Here is a 15834-nt window from a genome sequence, read left to right on the forward strand (position 1 = left end):
TTTGGAAGGTCCCTTGTTCGGGCCTTGTATTTTCGTCGCGAAAAGAAGACTCGAGCACATGGCGGCGCCAAGCCTGTGTGGTATGATCTCCTAGATAGCAGAGTAGAGCAGAGTACTGCAGGCACTAATACTATCTGATCGCCTTGAAACTCAAGTTCACCGCTGTTCAAGTTGAAGGCGGCGTTACCCTCGGTGATGAGGTACTGCTAGATGCACGCCACCAATGACACGTATGGCACGCTCGACCGCGGAAACCCCATTTCAAAGTAACTGGTAGGCTGTAGTAGCGGAGTTCTCTTCCAGGAATGAGTACCCATCTCCGCCACAACGGTGGCCCCAAGTAGTCCAGTGATTATATATCACACTTGGAGAGGCTCTAGGAGTCTACTACATAGAGAGCCTTCAAGCTGGTGCGCTAGGCTTCGACGTCGGTCGCTGTGAACAGAAAGTCTGCCACATCATTGACCGGTATCTCCGGGGATGTACCATCTATGTACTATCGACGGTACTTGAAGTTTTGGATAATCAGGTATGATACACAAGCTCAGCCTCGCGATCCGTGCCTTGGCTATCAGACTAGTGGTACGAGTAGCACTGTACAATTTTCGTGATAGCTACATGGTCAGTGGAAGAGCTCGAGGTGGCACCTCAGTAGGCGCCTAGGCTGGAGGCTGTGCGCAGTCGGTATTGCATTTGGACCGGGATTATGACATCCGGCAGCCTACCTTCGCAATAATCTGCGTACCGTCATTCCCGGAAGAATGCATGAAGCCATAAGCTGGTTGGAATTACGCTCCAGGCGATTACAGGAGGGGTAACTAATGAATGGACTCATCGGCAAGTCACCGGCGCTCGATCGACCCACTGGTGGCCTGGGGTGCTGGTCGAGAAGATCAGACAGAAAGAGCCTGAGAGCGCAGCCCATGACATCTTCAGCTTGAGGCTGGAGAATACATGAGACTGGTCTCCCGTAGCAACAGGGCGGAGTTCAGATGCGCTCGTTCGAGAGGACGAGGACGAAGGACGCGTTGCAGCGCCCATGTGTTCGCGCCACCGACGCGTTTTCACGTGGTATTTTCGCAACGGGTTCGCGCCATCTGGACTTGGTTCAATTCTCGTCTGTTCACTGCTCTTCTAGTACTGGGTCTCAGGTTTTGGTGCCCGATGATCCATCTTAATGCTATGTAGTGACAACATTTGCAACTGGGCTGAAAGTACCTGATTAGCTAGTCAGCGATTGTCTAAACCGAACATTGAACGTTGAACACCGAGTCACGCCGCAACTGCTCAAGTGCGCTTGCTACATTGTGAGCACCGAAGACTCGGAGGCATGGATGACGCTTGGGTTGCACTTGCGCCCCGAATAAACGTGTATAGTAAATTGAGCTCAAATGTGAGGCTCCAACGAACGACACGTCACGGCTGGTCGTAATTACCCAACGAGTCGCTTGCTCAACGGCAGCGGAGAAAGGGCGGACCCTTCGATATGGCAGGACTCCGGGCTCATGCGGCATGCTAACTGGCAGGGGTAACAGTAGGAGCCTACCGCTCAGTTAAACACGTTCCATGAATGACGTGAATAAGTGTCGAGAACGTCCGCGCCCGAGTCCTCAGCACCTTCGCGTATACAATCATGGCGCTACCGAAACAAGTCCCTGCAGGAGATCTGCGCTACGTTAGGGTGAGGAGAGCTCACTGACGGAGGGCAGGATCACGGTGATGTACGTCGTCTTGGTGTCCTCTGAAGGCGCGCTTTCGAGACAGTCGTGTGTGGTTGACGAGTTGTACATCCGATTTCTGCAGGCGGTCCCGGATCTTCTCGATCCCCTATCTATGAGCTGCCGCATAGAGATTGTACAGCTGGAGAAAGCTCCTGGAACGAGACCCTGCTATCGAGTAGTACAAGCAGAGTCGTGGCAGACTTAGTGCAGGATGTCAGCCACCTCCGAGCGATATTTGCAGTGCGTTTTCGCTATTAGAGCACGGGAACAGTTCGTGTGGTCAGCCCTGTACAGTAATTGTATAACGCGAATACATAAGACAGGAATGAGTGACCTGCGGATGTGGGCGTTGAAGCAAGCTTGAATATTCACCAATCAGAACCGACAACTGCGATACGTCGTGCACACTTCAGTGGTTCACTGCGAGTTGACCATCGTCATGATGGAGGTCGACGGAGTTGCAAGTCAGGTGTAGCAGACGACATGAACTGAACGATCAACGTTCTAACGCACAGTGAAACGAGATAGATGGATGAAGGAAACCGGTACTCGATAATACATTCTAAAGCCCCGGGACCTCAACTACTCAGGAATTGCCTATGCAAACTACAATTCTTCCTCTCCGACTTCTTCGACGCCTTCCTTCCCCGGGGTTGGCTGACAGTCCTGGGCCGCTTCGACGACTGCGCGGCAAGGCTTTCCTCGACCTCGCTCTGGTCTGATCCCTCACGACTACGCTTCCCAATGCTACTGTCCCTCGACCCGGTATCCCGTAGCTTCGACGCTGCCTGCGCGCGAACACGAGTCGACCTCCGCGGAGCAACTGGGGCAAGTCCGCTGCGTCAGAGGTGCTCGGCGCACCGAAGTCACGACGGCCCGACGAGCGAAGGTTGTAGCGGTGGCCCGGCCTCGCGCCGGCTGCGTCAACGTTGCCTGCTGGCCACGTCTCAGCGACATTGCGACGGGAGCCCGCGTTCCTAGTGACCGGAGGCTTGGCCTTGGGAGGCAATTGAGCGCGGCGGCGACTGCTCGCGCGCGTTTGAGGTTCCGTTTGCTCCGGCGACTCCGAGTCAGACGGATTGGCCTCCGGTTGTTGCGCTTCCTCGTTCAAAAGGGCAAGTCCATGAGGGGCATCCGGAGCATTCGGACGCTCGTCAATATCTGTGACCACCTCCTCGTCGCTTGGCTCTTGGGCTAGCATCACACTGGCATCCTCGTCGTCGCTATGATCCGGTGTCTTCGAGCCGTCTTGCTCGTTGTCTGACTGCTCATACTCAGGTGTGGCCTGCGGCGGCGGGGCTCGTGGGTGGGGAACGGAAAGTCGGCAGCAGTGGTGTGATCCTTGGTACCCATCGTCACGGGCTTGCCCCTCGATTCTGTCATCGGTCGGGTATGTCCTCGGTTTGCGGGGGCAACCCACGGAATGGCCGCATCATCGACGGGCCACTCTTTGGCTAGTGCCTCATCGAATATGTGAAGGACCTCTTCGTGTGTGACGCGCCTGATCGTCCCACGCTTGACAAGGAAATTGGCCTCAAGTAGTTCGCGAAAATCTTCCAAGAGAGTCGACAAAGGCTCATTGCCGGGAACTGGAATAGGAGCTCTACGGTTCATCAACCATGCCACTTTCGCACTCGCACATTGCGCGATGGTATCATGGCAGAAGAGGTCTCCAAACGCCACCTCCCCCGATAGATGCCCATGCTTGGTGTGACGAAGGACGATGAACACAAGGAGCCAATAGAATGACTCCAAATCGTGCCGTGCTTCATGTGTGATCTCGCCTTCTAACACTTGAACAGCCATAAAGAAAATTGTGCCCTGACAGATAGATGAGAGAACGTATAGACTCGAGATACCATTTACTCACTGTGCGCTCCTTGCAGTCGTTCGCGGGGTCAGTCTTCTCGTCGTCCCGGGGCGGTTCGTGCCCGTGTTCGACGCAGTACTTCTCCCATGTTGCCAGGTTGACATCCCAGCCACGCTTTTGCAAGAACCGTCGCCAACTGAAGCTGAAGTCGAAGTCTTGAATAAAGCCTGCAAACGCAGCACGAAGGCGCGAGATCATCACGTTCCCTTCGCTGACGTCGCGGTGTATGATCCCAGATTTGTACGCCCTTCTGTGTCCTGCAATGAAGAGCTGTTAGTGTCCAAGGAATGAATGCGTTGCCATATCGCGACGTACCTTCCACAGCATCGCGCAGCGCCAATACGACCTCCCGCGTGCACCTGAAATCTGCCAACGGCTTCCCAACCGTCTGGAGAACCATCCGCATGTGACTCCGTTCATTCATCCGCACCTTCTCAGGCGCATTATGCACCCCAGAGATCGTCCGGTGACCCGCCTTCGTGTCCTCGGGCACAGGAGCTCCAGAGGTCTCTGCCTGCTCCACAAGCTTCCGATGTGCTTCATCCCTCTCGCCGTAGTCCTCGCCGCATATGTACCTCGCGACACCGTACGTGAATCTGGCCTCGCCTAGGGCCTGTACCTCCGCCGCAAGTTTCCCTTCGACCTCGACGTCGTCGTTGGTCTCTGCCTCGACCACGCCACGATCCTTCGTCTGATTCTCCTTGTATTCTTCGAGCTTCGCGTACTGTAGCCTCTCGTAGAAGCCGACCTCGTCGAGGCGACCAAGCTGCCGCCACGTCTCCTTCAGAATGTATCGTTCGCCTGTGCTCCGATTCCTCTTGTCGACGATGAACGCTTCCCAGATCAGTGTTGCGCGGGAAAACAGCCCAGGGTTCACGAAGATCAGCTTGTATGCGAGGTACGTCGTCGGCTTTCCCTTCTCGTCCTGCATGGTAATCCGTCGCACTGCCTTCCGCGTCTCCGCGGTCCTTTCCATTCATCGTCGTATCTCGATGCGAGCTTGTCTGCCAGCTCCCGGTCCATACTCGTTCCCAGCTTCATCGTCGGATCCTCCCCGACGATCGCGCAACGCCTGTCTCGCGGGTGGAACAAGCGCCACATGAACGCGTGCAAGATCTCCGGATGATTCTTGTACGCAAACTTGGGCGAGCATATCGCACCGGCGCGGTCAAAGCGAAAGATACGAGCCTGATCGCCATATATACCGACGACAAACGCGAACAGCCTCCCCTGCGAGAGCATGATGTTCCGCGCGCTCTTCGCAAGCTGCACGAGCGTCTCCCAGTGCGTCTGCATGTTCATCATCATCGGGTCGGCCGACGCCAGCGACTTGAGTTCGAAGACGAGAGCAACATGTCTCCAGCGATGCAGCGGAGAGATGAAAGGTAGTGTCGGGAACGTCGCAATGACGTCGGGCTTCGTAGGGTGCTGGTCGTGTTCGTACGGCTCGAACGGGAACTTCATGACCTTGTGCTCGTAGTTGTGGAACTTGGGCCGCTTTCCGTGCGGGAACGGCCTCACCATTCGCTCCAGTGCTTTCATCTGAACACAACGTCAGCGATCGCGTGATACGGTACCGTCTATCGCACACTGACCAGTGGCCCATACATCGCGCTCTCAAGATTTCCCACTTGAATTAGCTCGAGCGACCTGCCCATCTCAGGGCAGGGTGGTACAGGTGTATCTGACGGAACCATCGCAGAAAGGTACCCGTTGATGTTGTCCGGGTATTCCTTGATCCTGTCGTGAATCTCTCGCTGCCAGGACGCCATGTTCTTCTTGTTGTCTCGCTTCGCCTCGGCAGCATCGCCTACGTATTGCATGCGGCCTTGGTCACGAGGGGGGTTACTTTGTCAGACATCGGAGTGTCTTGGTGGGGTTGTTCGGAAATGTCGATGTCGACGTCGATGTCAATGTAGTCGGGATGAGAGTGGGGGGAGGGAGGAGCAGAGTGCGAGGTCGGCATATTTACGCGTCCGTGAGGCATGTTTGATTCGGAGTTGATGGCCAACTGCCAAAATAGGACGCGGTCCACGGAGGTTCGGATCGTCAGTATCTCAGAATACGGCCCAGGCCGGTATAACTCACGGCTTATTCTGCCCCAAAGCAGTGGATTTTCGTGTTTAATTGTGCTCTCGTGTAACAGAACTTATCAAATTGCACGAGGGACGCGCAGTGGCTGTCTTTCGCGTCGTCTGGGTGAGGGGAGGAGGTGAAGCCACACTGAGCGCTCGCTAGCCACAGGCGTGCGATGCACGTGTTCGTTCAACTGCCTTTCTGGGCGATTATTCGCAGGCCCCACAACCATTGTCCTCCCGATTTGGAAGTTCCCTTGTTCAGGCCTTGTATTTTCGTCGTGAAAGAAGGCTAGACACATGATGCCAAGCCTATGTAGCTTTATTCGCATCGATGACTCGTCGCATTAACTATACCTTAACTCAGTATGTAGCGGCATTTCGGCTCGTCGCTCTGCTGCATGCAGCCCGGATGCACTGGCAGCCCGTGCGATGGCTCCGATGAGTGTGGCCCGAGAGTCTGATTATAAGCTACACCACGGACGGGCAACGGAGTCCGCGGTCCCAACTTAAAGTCCCTATTCAATCATTTTTTGCTCACCATGGCCTCGGGGCCATCTCGAGGAAGACCAGATCTAGACAGCATGCCGCCGGATGCTGAAGACCTCAGCCACCTCGTTCAGACTCGATGACTGGCGCCACTTCTGTACAAATATGGCGATGTCAATACTCGTTCTTCGCTTATCGGCTTATGAGAGGAACGATAACTTGCTCGTTTTGGGGTGAAGACGCATTCACTCACCAAGGACACAGTTGTACAATTCGACATTGACCTCTGCCCGGACAAGCGCACGAATCGTAGTCTCCTGATCAAGTGTCAAGTACATATACAAGCACGGCGAGCTACGACTCGGAACACCCTCATACACATGTTCTCGAAAATGAAAGAAAGCCCGCCCAAATTTGACACTACATCCCGTACACAACGTGAGACACACTGACGGTTCTCGTACAGTTGAAACATTAATCGATTGGTAGTCGTCCGTGTCAAGTCAATCCTCCGACCTGAAACTCATAGCAATGCTAGGGGTAAAACTAGTGGCAAACGCACCAAGATTTGGGGCTATGAGGTCAATGAGTGAGACTGGCACGCGAACTGTGTCAACGACCCCAGCCTTCAGCGTCCAGTTGATGTGCCATGGCGCGGATATACACAACCACAGTATAGCCCAGGCGTATCCCACGACACGGGCCAGCGGTTGAGGGAACTTTACTCCGGTTCTCCGAACGATGCCAATGACGGCGTCCTCGAAGGTGATCGCGACGGCTTGTGAGATATAGAAAGGGAACGATGCGCCGAAGAGGGATGGATCTACCATCAAATCCCCACCGCAGTGCAAGAATCCGGAGACGGCGAAGCCGACATAGAGTTGGGTGTAGGAAGACACCCATGTCCCGGGTTGCAGACCTAATGCCCGGCAACAAGCCTTTCCGATACCGGCTGTGAGCTGCAAATGAATTGAGCCTGAGAAGCGCAGGTATCATAGCGGTGAATGAGGACATACGCGACGCAGTAACTGATGGTACGTTCGTCTGCCATGTGGTTAGCCTATGTGTAGCAGTCCAAGGGGCGAATCACTCACCCCCAGAATCTACGAACGGTGTACGAGTCAGACCACTTGCCGTAGATGTCTGGCCAGTGTCTTGGTGAGGAGACGCCAAGGGCGACACAGGTTGCAGCTAAGAGCGAGTATTCCATGGCAATCATGGCGACAACGCTCCCAAAGCGCGCGACAATGTTGAGAGGAAGCATGAAAAGGCCTTGCGACCTGAGGTCCATGTCTTGCCTCGAGAACAGTGGATTAGAGCGCTGGTATACTTGGGCGAGGTCGATGAACAGGAAGCAGCGGAACGCGCTCAGGAGTGTCTGGCGGAGACACCGCCATCGCGGCTCAGTAGGGCGCGGTGGGATGTGAGTAACCTGGATTGTCCGAGTCCGTGAATAGAGACAGACATCCAGATGTGTAGACCAATACATACCTCGTAAGACCACCCCACTCCGCGCTGGGTATTGATTATACATAGCGCCCATAGACCCTGCGCAGGAACGGGAGCTCTGCGGGTGGAGTGTGGTCGTGTTCATGGCGAAAATCATGTATCGGGTCCGTAAGCCAGTTAAACAGGAAAACGGAGAAGGCCTGGCACATGACGTAGTGACCAAGGGAATAGTATGCGAGCCTTCGAGCGTCCTCGGAGGTGTCTCTATATGCTGACGCGGATGCGACTTGAATGAGAATGCAGAGAGCGATTGTGCCCCCAAGACGTCCAGGCCATCGTGGAGACAGCACAATTAGACATGCATGTCCAGACTGAGAGACCAGAAATATGGGCAACGTGCGCAGATGGGACCGGTGGTCGATCGACATGGTATCCTGCGCGACTGGCGTCGTGCAATGTCATGGAGCGTATCATACCCAGCTGTCCAATGAGTACTGCTCACATTTCGGCGGACGTGGGCAGTCACATATTACCAGGCACACATTCAGGCCATGAGTAGATGTCGTCGCGGTGTCAATGGCTGTCGGATGTGAACATGCGACGGGCTGCAATTCAATGATAAGTACAGTCAGCAACGCAAGTCGCAAATTTGAATGGAACACGGGACTGGTGAATCACCATGAACGAATGTCCTACCATGGGACTAGCTGCTAAACAAGCTCAAGCACAGAGTTCGCAATCCAGCGCGTCGACTCGGACACGGCCGTGCCGCAGCCCCTTGTACTTTAACTTCGCTGCGCGCCACTGACCAACTTCAGTACTGAGTCCGCTAACAAGTATATTTTCTAGTTCAACGAACATCATGGTGCAGGCTGTTGAGCGATGAACGTGTAGAGGTCATAGTATGTACAGACGCATGGGACGGTGCTGTCACAATCGAGGCTCACTGGGAGGGTCGAGAGTGAGCAAGCGCTCGCATACGGCAGCCCCGACCACGTGGCGACACGTGCGTTTTGAACTGATCGACGAGCGCGGTTGTGGCGTTGTCCCGTCGTCCTCTGTTCCTCCTCGTTACGGTTTTGTATTTTAGCGTGCATTTGAACACGATCTAGGTGTAAGTACTGGGTATAGTCGCTGCAGTCAAACGCTTGACCGAAGAAGGGTCCACGCAACTGTCTATGCACGGACGGTAAGCGTACTAGTATCACCCGCCCCGAAGTTTGGGCGAGAACCAGAGACTGACCCACGAGCGGTCCAGCCTGTACCAAGTCCCGCTATCTTAGACGAATATCGTCTCCAATCATTTCCTTGCTCACCATGGCCTCGGGACCATCTAGAGGAAGATCAGATCCCTTGGACAGCATGCCACCGGAGGCCAAGGCCGCTATGGAAGTTGTGCTCGTTCTTCGTCTCGACAGACATGGCCGCTGACACGGCTCTTGTGTGCTAGAAAGTCATCTCGTCGTACAAGGGAGACAGGCTCGACCCGTCCGCCTTCTGGGATCATATGATGGAACAGGACCCAGAAGACTTGCGGCCCGTCGCGTCGGCCCTTCACGATATGAAACCGTCCGACGGCCAACTCGCTGCCTTCGATTACACGGAGGCTCCCATGCGGAAGAACTCCCACTGGGTCATGCAACTCGTACCCATGGCGTACCAAGGCAAAGACGCGAAGGACCGTCGCTCCGAGCCCTTCCCGGGAAGCACGCCCATATTCGATATCAGCATCAGTGCGCTGCGGGATTTGCAGCGTTGTTCAACTGCTAACCACCTCAATACAGACGACGACAGATTCAGCTTCATCCTGCGAGAGACAATCCCACCAGGTAGAGCCGTGTCGTCTGACTTGCTGCTCAGGTATGTAGTACTATGATGCAACTCGATGCGAGTGCGATGAACAGATTGTTCTGGCAGGTACCTCAAACGGGCGATCGCCTTCCCTGTGCCACCGAAAACACCTTCTATCCCTCATGAGCTATGGATCGGTCGTGATCTCAGCCCCCACATAGACGCGCTGCTCCCCTTCCTGGACAGCCTTCCATCGCCGTTCACCTGGCGTTTGCAGCCGCTGCGAGTCTTCTCGCCCAAGATTTTCTGCCTCATTGCTGACCCGTCTCTTGCAGCGACCAAGTGCACGGGGATGTTCCGGTAGATCCCAACGTCGTCGAGAGCAGCATCGCAAAGGCGATCCAGCGCGCAGATGAGGAGAAGCGGCTCGGCAATGCGGCCTTCGGGCGTAAGGAGAAGATCGCTGCCCTAGACCACTATACCAAGGCGCACGGGCTTCTCGCGGACGCTGCGTTTCGGACGCTCGAACGCGAAGAAAAGCGACAGCTCACTCGCTCGTTGGCCGTTTGTCATGCAAACCGGGCGGCAGCGTGGCTGATAGAAGGCACGAGCCAGGACGCACAGAATGCTTTGAGAGACGCGAAGCAGGCTCTCGACTTTGACTGTGACTATGGAAAGGCGTACGAGAACGGGCCATCTGCATGTCGGTGTTTGTGCTCACGTGAATGCAGATACTACCGTCAGGCGAAGGCATACCTCCTCATGGATGCTCGCGAGAAGTCGATCAATGTGCTCACAAAGGCACTCAAAAGACCAAAGCTCTCATCCGACCAGGGCTTGGTCGAAGGCTTGGTCGAGGCTTATGGAGGATTCCCCGAAACAGTAGGTCGTGCGTTTGTCCAGGGATGTTGACGGTACTCAGCGTCGTCGACAGCCGGATGAGCTGCGCTCGTTCTGTCATCGAGTGTTCATCGACAAGTACGGCGATCGTCGTGCACGCGGCGTTGAAGGGTTCGTGCGTAGGGCAGACGCACACGTCAAGAAGGTTCTGGGGCCAAACTTCTCCGCCACTACGGTCTAATCCGCATTACCTCCCTCTTTATGTAAGGATCGATGATTGACACCACTTCTGTACCACTATAGCAAAACAATGCTGGTTCTGCGACAGGCGACTTATAAGGTGACTGGAATGTCGATGTGAATGCATTCGCTGAGCAATACACAACTGTACAATTCGACACTAACCCCAGACCGGACAAGCACGCGAATCAATCTCCTGATCAAGCTTCAGCGAGCCAGCTTCAAGTGTGTAGTACTTCCAGGCGACGATCTACGTACATATCGTGACAGAGATCGAGATCTACGGAGCCCGATTTCCAATCCTAGTTGAGACGACCTGTCCTGGCCGGTAAACCCAAGCTCCTCCCCATCCATTCTCGGGAGGGGAGTAGAGAGGGTGAATTCGAGTACGCAAACACAGTACTCAATAATGTCGGGCCAAGTCCTGTATCCTAATATGTACATACAAATAGTTGATGTGCAGTAGGATCGGGCGGGGTTGGAATTGTTTGATGGGATGTGGCTGAGGTGTGGCGGCTGAGGCCCACAGGGACACAAAACATGGAATTCAATACACTCTCGCATTCATCCCTTTACCCTCGAGGGCGGAGAGAGGAGCTTGGGGTAAAGCTATCATTCTACTGGACGTTCTCAGAGCTTCGCACCATAACATGCCATGGCCCCCAAGCGATCTCTAGGGAAACCCGACCCTTTCGCCGGTATGCCGCCAGACATGCAGAATGTCTTCCAAGTCCGGAGCAGACTTTCGCCTTGGCATGAGTACGGCAGCTAACCCAACTCCCTGTGCTAGAAAGTCTTGTCGACCTACAACAAGAAGGACTATAACGGCGATCCGATGAGTCTGATGCATCATCTCTCGACGCAGGACCCGGCAGACGTGGAGGCCTTGCTGTCTGCCGTTGCCGGGTCAAAGACTTCTGACGACCGGCTCTCCACCTTCAATTACAAGAAGGTTCCCGTGCGCAAGGACTCCTTCTGGGTCATGCAGCTCTCGCCCATGGGCTTTCAAGGCAAGGATCCGCAGGATTATCGGGAAGAGTACTTCCCGGGAAGCACGCCTGTGTTCAGCATCTTCATCTGTGCGTGTGTGATCGGCAGCTCCATTTCAAGGCTGACACGGAATGCCTGCTACAAGACGACGATCGAGACCAGTTCCTCGTACAAGAAATGGTCCCGCCGGGGATGCCCTCGTCCGACTTCGTGCTGAAGTACGTATGCCCGTGTATCGACGAGTGTACGGCCACTGAGTTTGCTATCGCGCTAGAGCTCTCAAACATGCCATCACATCTCCGCTGCCACCTAACCGACCTTGCGCACCCAGTTTGCTAGTGATCGCTTATAAACTCAGTCCGCACGTTGATGCGCTTCGTCCCTTCCTGGACTCTCTTCCGGCCCCGTTCAGCTGGCGCCTAGAGACGCCGTTCGTGTTCTTGTTATTAATGCCACCTCGTAGCCGCTCACACGTCATTCCCGCAGTGAGGAAGCAGAAGGGGTCGGTTCGGGCGTCCACAAGCTCAACGTGAAGGGCATTGCAAAGGCGACCAAGCGCGCCGAGGAGGAGAAACGACTCGGAAACGAGGCCATCGGGCGCAAGGACCGTACCGCCGCTGTCAAGCACTACACCGAAGCCTATGAGTTCCTCGCGGACGCGATAGCACAGAATCCGAGTGACGAGGAGAAGCGAGACATCAAGCGGGCGATGGCCATCTGCCTCGCGAACCGAGCGGCAGCGTGGTTGATGGAGGGCGATGGTCAGGACGCGAAGAAGGCTTTGGCGGACGCGGAGAGGGCGACGACGTTTGACGAGAACTACGGAAAGGCGTACGCTAGTGGGTTTCCGGTTCCGTGCTGCGGGCTCATTTGGATACAGGTATTATCGTCAGGCGAAAGCTCAGCAGCTGCTGGGCGCGCGCGAGTCGTCGATCGACGTTCTCACAACGGCCCTCAAGAGACCGAGCCTCGCATCCGACAAGGGCTTGAACGACGCGCTTGTAGACGCGTACGGGGGTTCCCTGAATCAGTAAGCCATTCAATTCTTCACGGACAGCTCACGGTGCCGATCAATGTCGACAGCCCGAGGAGTTGCGCGGGCTATGCCGTCGACTCTTCGTTGACAAATATGGCGACCTGCGTGCTCGCGACATCACAGAGTTTGTGCAAAGGGCAGACGCACACGTCAAGAAGACGTTGGGCCCGGAGTTCTCCGCCACAACAGTGTAGCTGGCATGGTGATCGGCCTCCAACTCTCGACACTGTGTCGATGCCAACATTCCTGCTGTATCTGTATCGGCTGAGGCTGCTGTGTACTCGAAAAAGATTGCAACTGAATATATCGCACAGTTGCGCCCAGAAATGGCGATTACCACGCCAGAGCACTCAGATGCGTGAGCATCCAAACCGAGGGGCGCATCGATAGACAATGTTGCTATTGTTACAAGGATGTGGATGCAAGTTCAAGAACGACAAGCTATTATTACATGGCCTGGACGAATAAGTGGACGGTTGATCTTCACAGATCCATGATTACAAATTCTCCGCAGCGCCGCCGTCTCGTTCGCGCTCCTTTGCGATGTTCTCCTGCCTTCGTTTCTTCGCAACGTCGACGTCTCCAATGCCCGAAAGAAGCTCCGCAGCCCCTCCGTCCCGCTCCCTCTCTCCGACGATCCTCGCCTCCCTCTTCGACGCGCCAACATCGATGTCCACACCCGCCACTGACTCCGCCGCACCCCCGTCCCTCTCCCTCTCCTTCACGATCGCTGTGTCCTTCTCCTCGCCACCTCGCCAGTATCGCCTTCCCTGCCCTACTCTCGTTCCGCCGGCCGAGCACGCCCGAGATCCAGCCGCCCACCTCCGCGAGCGCGTCAAGGTTCCCGGGTGTCTTGTACCCGCTGCCCTGCAGAGCGTAGAGGACGTCTTCCGTGGCGACGTTGCCCGTCGCGCCGGGCGAGTAGGGGCATCCGCCCAGACCGGCGACGGACGCATCGAAAGTCCGTAGACCCAACTCGAGCGCTGCGAGAATGTTGGGACACCGGTGCATACGTATCGTGGAAATGACCCTGATCCTGTGTTCAGCGAGGCCGGATTGGGTGCGGTGCACCACTCACCGCTAGCTGTGGAGCAGGGAGAGCACCTGCTCCGGACATGACTGTCTCGAGCATGGCACGGATGTCCCAAGGCGTGCCCGCGCCGACTGTGTCGCCCAGGCTGACTTCGTAGCAGCCCATGTCAAGCAGCGCACGGGAGATCTCCCGCACTCTCTTGTAGTCTACCCGACCGGTTACGGGCAGACGACGACGACACTCACGTAGCTGTTCGCAAGTGATGTGTCAGATCTCTGTAGAGTAGGCTGGTGAGAAGACATACCCGCGTACGCGCAGCCCCTTTGCCTTGGCGCGCTCGGTGACGGGCGCGAGCCGCTCGAGCGATTCGGAATGGTGCAGTTCGTGTTTGCCTTGCAGAACGCGTCTGTCGCTGCAGTGAAGATGGCAATCTCGTCGGTCAACGGGACGTCGCCCGCTGACGCGGTGTCTAGCAACTCGAAGAGGTTGTCGAGGCCCTTCATGTTCGGCACCAGCACTGGGTAGTGTGCGCCTGGCAGTCGTTCCATAGATCTGAGCACCTCTGGAGTGCCTGCCATCTGTGCGACAGAGTAATAAGCATCTGCAACTCTCGTGCGCAGGACGTTGTTACCTGCGGTACCCATTTCGGACTGACGAAGCTACCTGATTCGATGTTCTTCATACCTGCCCTGCCCAAGCGTGTGACCAGCTCTGCCTTGACGGAGGGCGGTATGACGGCCTTCTCGTTCTGCAACCCATCTCGCGGGCCAACTTCGACAATATTGACTACATCGGTACCGTCCCTTGCCGCTACTGTCTGTAGCGTTCGTGTGACAAGCTTACGTCCTAGCCGTGGAAGAGCTGCAAGAGGTAGCATGACAATACTCACGTACCGAGACAGCGCCCAAAGAGTTATAGAGACAACTTGTAAGTTGGGCAGGTTGTGGCCTCCCGGTGGCAGCTCACTAGCAGATGGCACATGATCAATGAGTGACTATCCGTAAAAGCTTAGAACGCTTGTTCCGAACCTTGAAACCTTGATGCATTTCGAATCAACCAACGTCTCGATTTCATAAAACGTAGCGATATTCCCCTCACCTTAAGTATATTGTACCGTTCGAAAGAACTTGAGTCCCGAGAACGACTCAGCAGACGAAAGGGGAAGGCGGTGGCGGTGGCGGACGCCTTACCGGTCCCCGGAGCGGTACGGAAATGTCCGTGAGCGCTACAATCAGGTGACCGACAATCTTCAGCCTGCTGTGCTGCCGAGATGAACCGCGTCGCGGCACGCGCGTCGTGCGCTGCGTAACTTACTTACGCCTGAGCCTGAACTCCAACTTGCCCCCACTGCAACTTGGCTCCAGGACAGCACAACACTATTTTCTCGGCTGCAGCATTTCTTGTCAAAGGCTATACCAAAATTTCCGTCTCTGCGTATCTTGCCTTTTCAGCCCATGCAGTCTGTGCCTGCCACCGAGACATCATCGTATGCTGGCTCAGCATCGTCTGTTCCTCCTGGGCCGCAACCTCAAGATTGTCTGGCGTGTAGAATCATTGGAACTGGAGCATTGGCAGGGGTAGGAGTACACGCGCTCAATTTATCCCGGGCCCATCAACCGGGCTCGCCCATGGGGAAGCGGATTATGGCAGGATTGGGTGTCTGTGCGTTGAACGAAGCCTTGTGAGGCGTACAGTGACTCACTGATTTGGGCTGTAGGCTTTCTCGCTGGAAGTTATATGCGCTGGACCAACTGATGTACTACCAAACGCATCCACGCACCGTACCACGAGACGCCTGTCGTCCGTCATCCTGCTCACACATCGTGAGCCCCGACGAACTCGTCAAAAGGGGATATTGGCAGAGGTCAAAACTCTTTGTGAGTTTTCGTTGCCGAGCTTTAAACACTCCAGGCACCAAGCGATCACCGTGTAGCAAACAGCAACCCGGCTCTTGCTATGCTATCGAAATTTGAGTGACGCGTTCACAGTTGTTCACGCAGTGCACTGTAAAAACAGTGTGTCTGATGGATCCTGTGCAGGATTACGGTGTTATTCTCGAGGATTCGAACTACTTCATATTGTCCACGCGCAGTGAGAACACGTTCCTAGTACGAACTACCTCTATCCCCGCATGGTCTTCCAACAGGTAACAATAAGGCATCCTAATCATCGTCCGGTCAGCTATTACGCGCTCTCATGGGTATGTTCGCATGAATGCCCGAGTCTCAAGATCCGACCGTCCCTTCTGCCCATCCGCCTCTGGCACTTCGAAGGCTCGCAGCATGTATAGTGCTCTCGGT

At 55.4% G+C, this 15834-nt stretch overlaps 6 protein-coding genes across 6 annotated transcripts; 3 read left to right on the forward strand and 3 right to left on the reverse strand.

Moving 5' to 3' along the window:
- Positions 1 to 2468: 2468 nt before the first annotated feature.
- Positions 2469 to 5414, reverse strand: B0H18DRAFT_959408 (uncharacterized protein; the record flags this gene model as incomplete). Its single annotated transcript, XM_048042816.1, has 7 exons — positions 2469 to 2509; positions 2583 to 3097; positions 3142 to 3542; positions 3592 to 3848; positions 3907 to 4559; positions 4691 to 5133; positions 5187 to 5414. 7 exons carry the CDS (start codon positions 5412 to 5414, stop codon positions 2469 to 2471), a joined length of 2538 nt encoding a protein of 845 aa, XP_047887010.1.
- Positions 5415 to 6421: 1007 nt separating this feature from the next.
- Positions 6422 to 8181, reverse strand: B0H18DRAFT_1042173 (uncharacterized protein). Its single transcript, XM_048030614.1, has 3 exons — positions 7703 to 8181; positions 7263 to 7587; positions 6422 to 7131 (listed from the first exon to the last, which is right to left on the reverse strand). The coding sequence occupies exons 1-3, from the start codon at positions 8030 to 8032 to the stop codon at positions 6659 to 6661; spliced, it is 1128 nt and encodes a 375-aa protein (XP_047887011.1). The 5' UTR covers positions 8033 to 8181; the 3' UTR covers positions 6422 to 6658.
- Positions 8182 to 8651: 470 nt separating this feature from the next.
- B0H18DRAFT_1042181 (uncharacterized protein) lies at positions 8652 to 10611 on the forward strand. The gene is made up of 8 exons (XM_048030615.1): positions 8652 to 8793; positions 8863 to 8996; positions 9055 to 9337; positions 9389 to 9464; positions 9522 to 9677; positions 9731 to 10075; positions 10127 to 10277; positions 10330 to 10611. The coding sequence occupies exons 2-8, from the start codon at positions 8922 to 8924 to the stop codon at positions 10474 to 10476; spliced, it is 1233 nt and encodes a 410-aa protein (XP_047887012.1). The 5' UTR covers positions 8652 to 8793; positions 8863 to 8921; the 3' UTR covers positions 10477 to 10611.
- A 519-nt stretch (positions 10612 to 11130) lies between these two features.
- Positions 11131 to 12695, forward strand: B0H18DRAFT_1125016 (uncharacterized protein; the record flags this gene model as incomplete). Its single annotated transcript, XM_048034954.1, has 7 exons — positions 11131 to 11205; positions 11266 to 11554; positions 11611 to 11683; positions 11740 to 11895; positions 11952 to 12296; positions 12346 to 12466; positions 12549 to 12695. 7 exons carry the CDS (start codon positions 11131 to 11133, stop codon positions 12693 to 12695), a joined length of 1206 nt encoding a protein of 401 aa, XP_047887013.1.
- A 162-nt stretch (positions 12696 to 12857) lies between these two features.
- B0H18DRAFT_1042194 (uncharacterized protein) lies at positions 12858 to 14709 on the reverse strand. Its single transcript, XM_048030616.1, has 9 exons — positions 14633 to 14709; positions 14563 to 14570; positions 14166 to 14499; positions 13835 to 14112; positions 13765 to 13783; positions 13580 to 13732; positions 13505 to 13531; positions 13281 to 13476; positions 12858 to 13252 (listed from the first exon to the last, which is right to left on the reverse strand). The coding sequence occupies exons 3-9, from the start codon at positions 14409 to 14411 to the stop codon at positions 12999 to 13001; spliced, it is 1173 nt and encodes a 390-aa protein (XP_047887014.1). The 5' UTR covers positions 14412 to 14499; positions 14563 to 14570; positions 14633 to 14709; the 3' UTR covers positions 12858 to 12998.
- A 279-nt stretch (positions 14710 to 14988) lies between these two features.
- On the forward strand, positions 14989 to 15289 carry B0H18DRAFT_886137 (uncharacterized protein; the record flags this gene model as incomplete). Its single annotated transcript, XM_048041112.1, has 2 exons — positions 14989 to 15196; positions 15252 to 15289. 2 exons carry the CDS (start codon positions 14989 to 14991, stop codon positions 15287 to 15289), a joined length of 246 nt encoding a protein of 81 aa, XP_047887015.1.
- Positions 15290 to 15834: the final 545 nt, after the last annotated feature.

This window comes from Fomitopsis serialis (assembly GCF_022376445.1).
Source record: "Fomitopsis serialis strain Sig1Antser10 chromosome Unknown B0H18scaffold_140, whole genome shotgun sequence".
NCBI classification, from domain to species: Eukaryota; Fungi; Basidiomycota; class Agaricomycetes; order Polyporales; family Fomitopsidaceae; genus Fomitopsis; species Fomitopsis serialis.

Bases quoted from the DNA above. Each gene is read 5' to 3' on its own strand.
- B0H18DRAFT_1042173 (XM_048030614.1), bottom strand. From the start codon at position 8,032: ATGTCGATCGACCACCGGTCCCATCTGCGCACGTTGCCCATATTTCTG. The intron at 7,588-7,702 runs GTCTATGGGCGC...CGGACAATCCAG, and splicing joins AGCTCCCGTTCCTGCGCAGG to GTTACTCACATCCCACCGCG. The intron at 7,132-7,262 runs GTAGATTCTGGG...TGCGCTTCTCAG, and splicing joins GTCTGACTCGTACACCGTTC to GCTCAATTCATTTGCAGCTC.
- B0H18DRAFT_1042194 (XM_048030616.1), bottom strand. From the start codon at position 14,411: ATGCTACCTCTTGCAGCTCTTCCACGGCTAGGACGTAAGCTTGTCACA. The intron at 14,113-14,165 runs GTAACAACGTCC...TCTGTCGCACAG, and splicing joins GTCCGAAATGGGTACCGCAG to ATGGCAGGCACTCCAGAGGT. The intron at 13,477-13,504 runs GTGTCCCAACAT...GCAGCGCTCGAG, and splicing joins TCCACGATACGTATGCACCG to TTGGGTCTACGGACTTTCGA.
- B0H18DRAFT_1042181 (XM_048030615.1), top strand. From the start codon at position 8,922: ATGGCCTCGGGACCATCTAGAGGAAGATCAGATCCCTTGGACAGCATG. The intron at 9,465-9,521 runs GTATGTAGTACT...TTGTTCTGGCAG, and splicing joins TCGTCTGACTTGCTGCTCAG to GTACCTCAAACGGGCGATCG. The intron at 9,678-9,730 runs GCGAGTCTTCTC...CGTCTCTTGCAG, and splicing joins ACCTGGCGTTTGCAGCCGCT to CGACCAAGTGCACGGGGATG.